At 46.9% G+C, this 12,053-nt stretch overlaps 1 protein-coding gene across 2 annotated transcripts; it reads right to left on the reverse strand.

Moving 5' to 3' along the window:
• Window positions 1-3,513: 3,513 nt before the first annotated feature.
• Window positions 3,514-6,839, reverse strand: LOC144102079 (uncharacterized). 2 transcript variants are annotated; one of them, XM_077635364.1, is made up of 4 exons: window positions 6,563-6,839; window positions 5,711-5,772; window positions 5,140-5,357; window positions 3,514-4,866 (listed from the first exon to the last, which is right to left on the reverse strand). In XM_077635364.1, exons 1-4 carry the CDS (start codon window positions 6,682-6,684, stop codon window positions 4,744-4,746), a joined length of 525 nt encoding a protein of 174 aa, XP_077491490.1. In that variant the 5' UTR covers window positions 6,685-6,839; the 3' UTR covers window positions 3,514-4,743. The 2 variants fall into 2 exon arrangements, with proteins under 2 accessions (XP_077491490.1, XP_077491489.1); XM_077635363.1 differs by having other exon boundaries at window positions 3,514-5,357.
• Window positions 6,840-12,053: the final 5,214 nt, after the last annotated feature.

Consider the following 12,053-nt stretch of genomic DNA (forward strand, 5'->3'; position numbering starts at 1 on the left):
TATTCCTGACTCCGTAAGACTTCGTTTAGTAAGTCCGCCGACTCTTTTATGGCTTTCGTTCCCGCTTCTTCGCCGTTTCTTGCGTTTTCCTTTCCCTCCGAAGCCTAGCTGTGGCTGTTGTGCTCGCTTCTTTTGTCTGTTTTATCCACAACGTGGGCACGGCGACGGAGAAGGCGTGCGGCTCCCTGCCTTTCCTGTTCGCCTCATGCACCTCCTGACTCCAGAAACTACGTCTTCCATTTGAACATTCGCCCTAAGAACTAGTGCGCTAAAACGGGCACCCGTAACGGACCGCGCAGACAAGAAAAGTTAGTCCGGAGTACCGTTCAGGTCTCCATCCACGCCCTCAGACCGTGCTTCTTTGCCCTTACCTGATCAGATCTTCTCTCCCTCATCCTCGTCCTCATGAATTTTCGTGCGCCGATCATCCGTCACCCTCACCTCACTGGTTAAAAGGTGAGGGTGAGGACGCCCTCATGAGGGCTCGCCCTCTTCAGGAGGCCCACCTCTGGTGCGTATATGTCTGTTCAGTGGCATTAGCAAAGAACACAACGAAGCCCCGCCTCTATACAAGGTCATGCCGACGCTGCATATCACTGATCTAAAGGAACAGGACGGACACAAGGCGATGAAGGTGAAAGACCCCTACCCCATTCAAAACCATGGCACCACATGAGTCAGCAGCCCGTCCACTGACTTTCTTACAAAGAGGCAGCTTATCTGGAGAAGTAGCACTCTTTGTTCCAGTACCACCTAATCTTGTAGCAACTTTTCTTTAACCTTTAAGCAGGATCTCAAAGCCATTACATTCCGCGCTTATCATTCGGCTCGTGCCACGTTGATATTTTGTACACCTGTAATTCACCCCAAATTTTAAAAGCATAGAATGATTTTAAATTACATCCCTTTTATGAGTTTTATTGCTTTCATTCGGTGAGCTCCCCAAGATTGTCTGAGCGCCTTCGAATAAACTTCAGGGCCCGGATTACGGAACTCGCTCCGACCGCTCTACAATTGAGAGCGCTCTAAAATGCCCGCTCCTATTGGTCGCCGGCGCCATTTTGAAAAGTTGCGTCACGGGAAGCTGCAATGGCGTCACGGACAAGAAAAAACGCATGACGTTGAACACCTAATTATGCCCGCGGTTTTAGACTGTTTTTTGCGACCGCGAAGAGTCGGTCTACAGAGTTTTAGAGGGAAAATGGCGGCGGCGTCGTCTGCTGTTTATTGGTGGCGGAGGCGGCAACGTCGGCGCCAGCTACGACGAAGGACGGTGTACGAGGACGAGCTGTTCCGTCGGTTATTTCGACTCGATAAGGAGAAAGTGGAGTGGTTGTGCGGTGAACTTGCAGACGAACTGCGAGGCGTACGGACGAGCGTTTTGTCGGTGCGGCGGCAGGTGCTGTGCGCTCTCCGTTTTTTTGCCTCCGGGGGCTTTCAAGTGTGCGTCGGCAACGAGCAGACCGTCGGCCTCGCACAACCGACGGTGAGCAAGTGCGTGCGGCGTGTGGCTGAGGCCATCTGCAAAGTCGGCGCACAGAAGGGATGGGTGCGTTTCCCGGCGCACCCCGAGGAAAAAGCGGCAGCGAAGGCGACCTTCCTTCCCCGCGGCACCATCCCAGGCGTCGTCGGCTGCGTCGACGGCACGCTGATTGCCATAAAAGCGCCGCGGGGAGACCCAGCAAACCGGGCAGCATTCTGGAGCCGCAAAGGATACTATGCGATGAACACCATGATCGTGAGTAGACTGGCTTTCTGGCCGCATGGGTTCGAAAGCCGCGACCTCGACAGTGGAAGTTCACGTCCAAGATTGTCTGCCTGTGTTTCTCGCAGATCTGCGACGCAGACATGAAGATCCTTGCGGTCGACCCTCGCTGCCCGGGGTCTTGTCACGATGCCTTTTCTTGGCGCTACTCACGGCTGCGTCGGAAGGTGCAGCACGGGCTGCTGGAGGATGGAGAGTTTCTTCTGGGTAAGCAGCACTTCGACAGCACGTATTAAGCTACAGCAGTGGCTCATACCTAAAAGAGGCGGGTTATAACATGGATGACATGCAACAATATGATGTATCGTATTTATTTTTGTGTATTTACTGTTACTGCTGGTGCAGAGGCACAAGAAACATTGTTATAAAGTGAATCGTATTTCAAGCGTAAAACATCAAGGGAGAAGAGGTGTGCACATCGTTATTGTCGTGTAAGATATCACAGTACATCATTAACCTAGAAGGCTGTGCTTACAGAGGTACCCCTTAGTCATGAATATTCTGCATGCCTATGAATTCTGGTTCAGCATACTGGCTTTGAGCTGCTTGATATGAATCATTTATTACATAGGCAACAACACACTTCACTGCAAATTTTGGTCGTGCAGGAGACAGTGGATATCCACTGGAGCCGTGGCTGCTCACACCAATGTCAGGGCATCCTGGTGCAAACACTGCAGAAGGGCAGTACAACGCAGCACACGCCTCAATGCGATGTGTTGTGGAACGCTGCATTGGTGTTCTCAAAAGCCGCTTCCGGTGCCTTCAAAGGTACCGGACACTCCACTACGAGCCGGAGCGGGCGGTGGTCATCATTGCAGCGTGTGCTGCGTTGCACAACATCTGTCTTGAAGAAGCCCTGGCTGCAGACGAAGACGACACTACTGATGACCCTGACAACAATGGACCACCTCTGCTTGCCGGGTACTTGGCGGGGACAGGATCCCGCATGACCTACCTGCGTGGTAGAGCCATGCGAGACCATATAATTGGCCTCTTTGGCACAACCTGTCCGCAGAGGCAAGCACACCTGCAGATGGTGCGGTGACAGCAGCAGCGGCAGCAGCAGCGGCAACAGCAGCACCACCGGCACTAAGCCCTAGACCATCTGGCAGCTGTGGCTGCAATGACTCGCCGTGCTGGCGTGGCGAGTTGTCGTAGCCACTCTTGCTACGGGCAGTGCCATTGCCCTCTGTTAGTGCGTGAGCCCCTGTGTGATATGATGCCCTTGGCCACTGGTAGCCACATTCCAGCATTTGTAAATTACTTTTTCTTACGTGTGCTTGAAAGCCTCCAGTGTCAAGATATGAAGTGCACACACCAACTGCTGCTCCACCGGCAGTGGTCACCAGTACGCCTTTCAGTGCATCAGCAAGCTTGCCGCACAGCTACTGCACTTTCTCCTTCTCAAGTCGAAATACACGCCGAAACAGCTCGTCCAACAAGTGAAATGCATCCTTGTACACCGTCTTTCGCCGTTGCTTACGTCGACCTGCCCACTTAGGCAAACAGTTGCTTGCTGTAACTATGTGTTTGATGAATGTGCACGAGGGAAAAGTGTGGTGTGGAGACTGCTAGGAACCAGTAAAGCGTTTGTTTTTGCACCACGTTTATTCATTGGTCACAACAATTTTTTTCGCCACAGCTGTTCATACTAGTTTGCCAACTGTAACACACAGCAGGGAAACAAAAGCATGCAGCATCAACAGTGATTTGCATATGCCTTGTCGAGTGCTGCGCAGAGATTGCACAATAACAGTTGTATCTTACACTCTGGCCAAACGGGCGAGTTGGCTGTACATTTTTAAGGCGAACAGTGCGAAAGACATAGCCGGAAAGCACAGGAAACACAGGATGAGCACTCGTCCTATGTTTTCTTTGCTTTCCGTCTAAGTCTTACACGCTGTTTGCCCCTTAAAAAAAAGCTTCATCTTGACTGCCAGCTTGAATGCTAGTAATCACAGGTTTGGCATGTTGTGCAGACTTGTAGGCCCGATGCAGCCCTGGTTTGAAGTTTTCTGAAACACATTGCATAACTGGTGGAATGCACAGCAAGTGCTACACAAGACATTGCTCTTCGTAGATTTTACTGGACTAAAAAAATCATGTTACGTGTAAAAGACACACGAGTATCACAGACGATGATGCCAACATGGCTGCGTTTGAAGTTGTAAAGGGATCCACAAACGAGAGATATTAACATTGTTGCATCATACCTTTAAAGGCGGAGCTCAAGCATCCGCCAAATTTTTTTTTGCCTGCATTCAACACTAGTTCAGAAGCGACTTTGGACGAATGCTGGCAAGCCTCATTTTTCCTCGGGTCTACTGAGGATAGAACATGTTACAATGCACACAATGGACACTTTACGGAAAAGCAGGAAAAGTAATGCGAAAAAAAACGACTCAGGAACATGCAAACAACCTTAACAGACACAAAATCGAAGTGTTCAAAATTTATCCAGAATCCCCATATTATGATGCCCTTCATAACTACAGTTACTTCAGAACAACTTTGCCCCACATATTGCACTTGCCCACATATTGCAATGAAAAAAAACAAGCACTAGAAATTGCACCTTGTGCACCTGCCACAGCTGCAGGTAAACATTTGAAAGGAATGGAAAATAAAAGAGTATAGGAGGCTTTCACACCTGGCAGAGCTTAAATTACATAACTGGAAGAAAATAAACAGTGTGAAGCATCCGGGCCTGCAGAGCTTACAAGAAATAAAAAAAATGATGCTATGGCACATGACAGAGATGACCTTGAATAAATACAAAAACAGAAACCTGACAGAGAAGCAGACAATGTAAATAAACAAACACATAAAACAAATTTTAACAAGCAAACTAAAAATAGTTCAATGAGTCTGCACCTGGCAGAGAAGTAAATAATGTTCTTGAATAAATATAAACATATGAAGAGGTTCTTTCATAAAAATAAAAACAAGCAAATAATGACATAAATATGAACAATTCAATGTGGTGCAGGTGGCTCAAGCTGCTTTTGTAAGATTAGCGTCAGTAGGTTCACATTCTGGATGAGCAGCTCTTGCTGACCATTTGACGCCTGCACAGCATCTGTCACCTCCCATATGGCCTGCATGTAAAAATACTTCCAATTACAAATTATTACTGACAACCAATTTTGAGATCTCGCTTAAGCTTTATGTAAAATTTCAGGTGCTGAGATATTTTGGACAAAGTATGGCTGTAGAAGACTCGTGTCAGTTTCATAAACTCAGCTGTCCCAACCACCTCCCACAAGAGGCGTCAAAACAGAAGTAGAGGTGCTCAAAAGAGAGCACTGATATTTATGCTTCAGGTGACGGCTTCGACTCTTCAAAGTGCAGTGTGCGCAGCGAGTACACACCTCCAGCATGCTTTGCTGAAAAGCAGCGTCCTGGCGGTTCCGGGCGTCAGGAAGGGAATCCAAGCGATGCGATTCATACAGCATCTGGCGCAGCACATTATTGGCCCCATCGTCTCGCCGTCGCTTCCCAAGAAGGCTAGGCGTGGCACGCGTTGAGGGCTGCAGTGGGGGCTCTGGTGTGTGCTGCTGTGAGGGCTGCGGCGAGGGCACCGGTGTAGCTGTCGGGAAAGAAAATGTGCTCATCACGTGGTGGAATACGCAAAACATTTGGTAAAATGTGTTAGAGGACTTGACATAAATATACAGGACAGCAATCTTGGGCAGCATTGTAGTAGCATATTTCATGTGCACATTTGCTAGACTGCTAGGAGATGTCACAGCCTCACTGCAAGAGAAATAAACATTCTGCACTGCGTGGCAAAGCCAGAGAGAGATAGTTTTGTGTGTACTGTAGAATCTCTGCAGTATTTTGGCTACTGCTGCAAATGCTGCCAGAGAGTATAGTGCTATTACTTTCAATCAGCTGCCAGAAAGGGTAGTATGGAGCTTGAATAATGGAAAGCCAACTCACGGTCTGTGGGGCTCCGTGTGTCTTGTCGACAACTTGCTGAGGCTCCCCGTTCATCTCCTCTGCTGTAACAGGGTAAAAGGTGCGGCTGATTGGTACTGGCAAACCATGAAACTAAAAGAGCACTAGCAAAAGAGAAGCAATCAATAATGCTCAACCACTTGTCTATGCATTCCTGCACCTCCTCCGAGACTAAAATACACCACAGATGGAATAAACAGTGCTAGCAAGGCGCAAGGCAAAGACATCATGTTTTTAAACGGCCGACCCCTTGTTGTTGAGAATCGACGCAAGCTGGATCCACAGCTCGCGCTTTTCAACAGCTGTGTATGAGTTTGTTAGGTCGGCAGAAGCCCGGGCCAAGAGCGGATGGCTCTTCATAGACTCTATTACGATTAGCTCTTGCTCGCTAGGCATTCTTCGAGTTGGCGCCATTTCGAGACTATAATTCCCGCTTAGAGAATTGCAGCAGCGAACACAGCGGGGAAAGCAAACAGGGAATAGTTTCTGTTCCGCTTTTCGAAAGCAGGGAATAACAGGGAAAAAACCTTTGCTCTGAGTTCGGGCTAATATGTTTTTACAGGAACATATGCGTGTGCTGCGCTGCAGCAACTTATAGCACAGCCAAGAACGACCGAAAACGAGCAAGGTTGTTAGCGTGCGCCCAACCGCCTTGCTTGGTTCTTGCTCCTTCCCAACTGAATCATTTGTGCCAGACGTTTATGAAGCCAAAAAAGTTGATTTTATCCAACAAGCCGTGCTTCGTGGACGCCTTGTATTTGCTAAAGTGAAAGAAACAGAACCCAAATCATATGCTTGGCATGTGGCATCTTTAAACCAATAACACAGGCTTACCTCAAGTTGTCTTCGTCGATTTTCGGGCCCGACGTTTCGTGCAGGTTCCTTTCTGGAGGCCCGTGACCTTCACTGGCTTCGATAATTGTTATCCGCTCACTTTGGACAACCAAATAGAACATTGATTTCAGACGACGCCTAAAAAAGCAGGAACTAGCCGTGGGATCAGCTGTTTTTTAGAAGGCCGCCATGTTCAGTGTTTACATCTGCCAGCGCGCCCTCATGGCAACAAAACTTACCCACGAAAGCAGTTATTTGCAAAAGTGAATGTCCTTCTTGTTTTACTTCATAGCAGTGAGAGTGAAATACACTTTTATGAAAGAATAAAACAATGTTTATTTTATTCACTGCGTATTCTTATAAAAAAGTTAGCATACGGCCCCTTGCCGTGCAAATTGGCCTCTTGTCGTGAAAATAAACTCTTCCGGGGTGGCACCCTACTAGCCATTGGTTGATTCCGCGTTCCGTCACGCGTTGACGTCTAGCCTTGTCGTCATGCTGTCGTCATTTTGACGTAACGCTCTACAACTTTAGAGCGAGTTCCGTAATTCGGGCCCAGTTCTCAGTCAGCGCCTCGGTCGTTCACCTTCATTGTCTTGTGTACGCGCTGTTCTTTTCTGTCATGTTGACCCAACTGGGTCAATATTGAGAAGAAATGTGGAGGCTGGCGGAAACAGTTCAACGCAAGTTGATGACAGGAAAACCAGCATAAAAAGGAAAATTATAGGTGTGATGTTAAGAGACAGGGAGACAGGAGCATTCCTCAGGGAACGCACGCGCTTTATTGGCATCTTAGTGCAACTGAAGGAGAAGAAACCGGCTTGGTCAGGACATGCACTGCGAAGGCAAGAATACCGATATAGCCCTTGAATGCCAGGAGAGGGCCTGCCTACCATGCGACGTAAAAAGGCCAGGTGGGCGGAGGAATTTAAGACGTTTGCATGGATAATATAGCCGCAGCTGGTACAGTTCAGGATTTCCTGGAGTCAACTTTTACACGTGCAAACGCCCTCCTGCCGCTCCTTCCTAAATTCGCACTGACCTCCAGAATGTATGACATTCTCGTCAGATTCCTAATTTTTTTCTGTTCTTCTCTGTACTAAGTTTACTATGTTAAAATAAACTGGCGCGCTACCATCTCAATTAGCTCAGATTAGTCATCTCAAGACGCAGCAATTTCAAGTCCCTGTCCTGATTTTCACTTCTCGAGAATTGTAACTCAATCGACTGGAATTACGGCAACTAGTACTGTAGCGGTACTGTTTCTTTATCAATTGTGAATTTTTCTCTCGCTGGTATATTTATACTCCTGTGTCTGTTATTATTTTGCAAATGATTTTACTTTTTCTGGTTATAAGCTGCGTTGAATTTTTATGGTTAGAGAGTTCGGGCCTAACTGTGGCATGTTTCTGTTCCTTGCATAGATTTTAGGAATGTCTTTCTTTTTGGTTTTTGTGATCAGGTTTGCTACCTTTAAGTATGCCGTTCTTGCCTTGAAAAGTGATTTTTATTTTTAAATGTCATTTGCTGTTTAGTCACCAGTGTCCTTATGTGTAAGCTGTGGTGTAGACCTCATGAGGAGGCATGCTCAGTCTGCCTCGTTTTGCATCATCCCTGGGTCATATTGTAAATTTGGCCGAATAAACTTTTCAATTAAATTCCAAAGAATTGATTCTTGACCTCAATTTGTACACATCAACGGATGTAGTTCAATTACTTTAATGCGGAACTGAAAGAACACAGTAACTGTAAATAGATCCACACCACCCAAATAATCAGAGATTACACAAGGGCTTTCTTCGAAAAAAGAGTGGGTTAGTAATCTATTTGAATGAATGCTTACCAATTTTTCTCTTGCGCACTCTTGAAATGAACTAGTGTCTTTTTAAATAAAAAGTCACCACACCACCAGACAAATACATGCGGCTACGTAAGATATCGGGCAGACAACGGTCCCTGCGGTTTAGGGTCTCTTTAAAACATCCTTAAAAAAAAATAAAGCTTAGCGGTAGAAACAATCAGTCGGTTTCTTATCAGGTATTAAAATTCGGTGTAAGAGCGCATTCCAGAGTGCTAAATATTTCTTTTTACGGAACCCTTCCTTCTTTACTAAATACGAACACAGAATTATGAAAAAACCTGGCGCTATCAAACGACGACACAGAGGGGACACAGCGCTACTCGCAACTACAAGAAATTTTATTCAGAGGCTTCTATATATACAACAAAAACCAAAACAACCCAAAGTAATCGCACGCCACTTGCCGACCGATGTACAGGAAGAGATTAACACACGGATTTCAATCGCTCTTTCAAATAACTTATCTCTCCTTCAGACAATCCAACTGAAGGGTCACTGACACATGTATGCCCCGTTTCCGCGATATGATAGGCTTCAACAATCTCCCGCGTTACACGATCTCGGTGACGAAAAAGAACACACGTTTTGGAAACAAATGGGAGAACATTTCTTCTTGCGCTTGCTGCAGTCACGACAATGGATAACCATACTATTTGAAGTGTCACCTCTTTCCAAAGCTCCAGCATGCTCCATCAGCCGCACATTCAAACATCGACCGCTCTGGCCTATATACACCTTTCCGCACGACAAAGGGAATTTGTACACTGTGCCCACTTTGCAAGCGACGTATGGTGATAAATGTTTGACAGCACATCCTCCTTTTCTTTTCTTTGCACTCTGCTCCACCCTAGCTGCAATCGCAGGGCATAACGTTGAAAGTTTTTTGGGAGCCGAAAACATGACAGGGATTCCATACCTGCTGGCAACTTTCTTAATCCCGTGTGAAAGGCGATGAACGTACGGTACTACAACGGGTTTGCTGTGCTCTTCTTTTGTGTCGTTCTTTCCCTGGCCTTTCACCCAGCGAATAAATTTCTCGCTGGCTCTGCCGATCACGTGACCTGGATAACCACTATCACTCAGTCTTTCCACCTGATACTCGATGCTTTCCTTGATGCGATGGTGACAAGACTTTGATGCAGCCGACTTTAAACACGAGACCGTGATCCCATCCTTGATGAGCTTCGAGTGTGCTGACGCATAATTTAACAGGCCTTTCGCGGAACGCGGACGGTAACTCCAGCAAACATGGTCCGGGTTTTTAATCAATCGAAGGTCTAGGAACTGCAACTCTCCTTCATTTGGAACCTCGTGCGTGAACTTGAGGCCCATACCACTATCCTTAAACAATTTTACTATGTCAATTATCCTGCGTACGGAGCTGTCACAGTTGTCCAGAATGATTAAGTAGTCGTCAACGTAACGAAAAGCCTTCCGAAACAGGCCAGCTGAATTCAGAAATACCTTCTTGTTAACACTGCCTAAGAACATACTACTAAGAGCGGGAGCTACCCTAGACCCAATGCACACCCCTGCGCGCTGCACGAAAAAACGGTCACCAAACCCAATTACCGTAGACTTCAAATAAAATGACAGAATTTCTAGGAAGGTCTCAATGGACACACCACACCTTTCAATAAACACCTTTTCATCATTGTCACCAGTAATGCATGAATGGACGGCCCTCATCAACTTATTGTGCGGCATCGAATAATAGAGGTCCTCTACATCGATGCTGAAGAAATGGCACTGTCCCGGGTTGTCATCCATCAGGTACTTGACCACGGCTTCTGAGTTCTTGATACTGTATGGTCATCTACCTTCAGAGATCCCAAATTTCTCTGTAAATACTTTGCGATGGTATCCTGCCACGATTTCTTCTTCGAAACAATGCAACGGAAGGGCATACATTCCTTATGCGTCTTTACGCTGAAGAAGACTTCCAGATGGGTTGCCGAGGCTGCCTTCACCCGGACCATGTTTGCTGGAGTTACCGTCCGCGTTCCGCGAAAGGCCTGTTAAATTATGCGTCAGCACACTCGAAGCTCATCAAGGATGGGATCACGGTCTCGTGTTTAAAGTCGGCTGCATCAAAGTCTTGTCACCATCGCATCAAGGAAAGCATCGAGTATCAGGTGGAAAGACTGAGTGATAGTGGTTATCCAGGTCACGTGATCGGCAGAGCCAGCGAGAAAGTTATTCGCTGGGTGAAAGGCCAGGGAAAGAACGACACAAAAGAAGAGCACAGCAAACCCGTTGTAGTACCGTACGTTCATCGCCTTTCACACGGGATTAAGAAAGTTGCCAGCAGCTATGGAATCCCTGTCATGTTTTCGGCTCCCAAAAAACTTTCAACGTTGTGCCCTGCGATTGCAGCTAGGGTGGAGCAGAGTGCAAAGAAAAGAAAAGGAGGATGTGCTGTCAAACATTTATCACCATAAGTCGCTTGCAAAGTGGGCACAGTGTACAAATTCCCTTTGTCGTGCGGAAAGGTGTATATAGGCCAGAGTGGTCGATGTTTGAATATGCGGCTGATGGAGCATGCTGGAGCTTTGGAAAGAGGTGACACTTCAAATAGTATGGTTATCCATTGTCGTGACTGCAGCAAGCGCAAGAAGAAATGTTCTCCCATTTTTTCCAAAACGTGTGTTCTTTTTCGTCACCGAGATCGTGTAACGCGGGAGATTGTTGAAGCCTATCATATCGCGGAAACGGGGCATACATGTGTCAGTGACCCTTCAGTTGGATTGTCTGAAGGAGAGATAAGTTATTTGAAAGAGCGATTGAAATCCGTGTGTTAATCTCTTCCTGTACATCGGTCGGCAAGTGGCGTGCGATTACTTTTGGTTGTTTTGGTTTTTGTTGTATATATAGCAGCCTCTGAATAAAATTTCTTGTAGTTGCGAGTAGCGCTGTGTCCCCTCTGTGTCGTCCTTTGATAGCGCCAGGTTTTTTCATAATGAACGTGTGCCAACTAGCTCAACTTTCTGCCTTGTTGAACACAGAAATGTTCGGGAAATTTGTCAGTGGCTCAGAATCCAACGTTATCACTTTGTATGATGTGAATGTCATGTTATTCCTCAAAAAAGTGTTGCGACGTTTTCAAATAGGTATTTTTAAGTATCTCTTGAAGCGAAACGCTTCAATACGCTCAACACGGCGCTTCTCGCGAGCCGGCGTATGACGGAGCACGAGTGACGTCACGCACGGCCCAGGTGGCCGCCGCCGACTCCGTCGCCTGTTTCTCTCTCTCTCGCTCCCTTGTCACTAGTGCGCATGCGCCACTAGTAGCACCGAGCCACAGGTGTTCCGCCGTTGCGCAGCACCGCGCCTTTCCTCAAAATCCAAATTTAAATTTTCAGTTTTCTCTTTCCTCTTTCCCTCCCTCCTTTATCCCTTCTTTTACGGCGCGGTTCGGGATTCCACCGAGATATGTGAGACGGTTACTGTGTCATTTCCTTTCCTCAGAAACCAAACAAAACAAGTAAGCCGACGGCGTTGATAGAGTTCATTGGCGTTGACAACTTTGCAAAGACCATTCATTTTCACGAAAGAACTGGCGCACAACCGGCTCCGTGGGTCCGTGGAGACCTCAATCTCGCTTTCGCTTTGTATATCCTGAATTAGCTG

This window comes from Amblyomma americanum, chromosome 8 (assembly GCF_052857255.1).
Source record: "Amblyomma americanum isolate KBUSLIRL-KWMA chromosome 8, ASM5285725v1, whole genome shotgun sequence".
In the NCBI taxonomy this organism is placed as follows: Eukaryota; Metazoa; Arthropoda; class Arachnida; order Ixodida; family Ixodidae; genus Amblyomma; species Amblyomma americanum.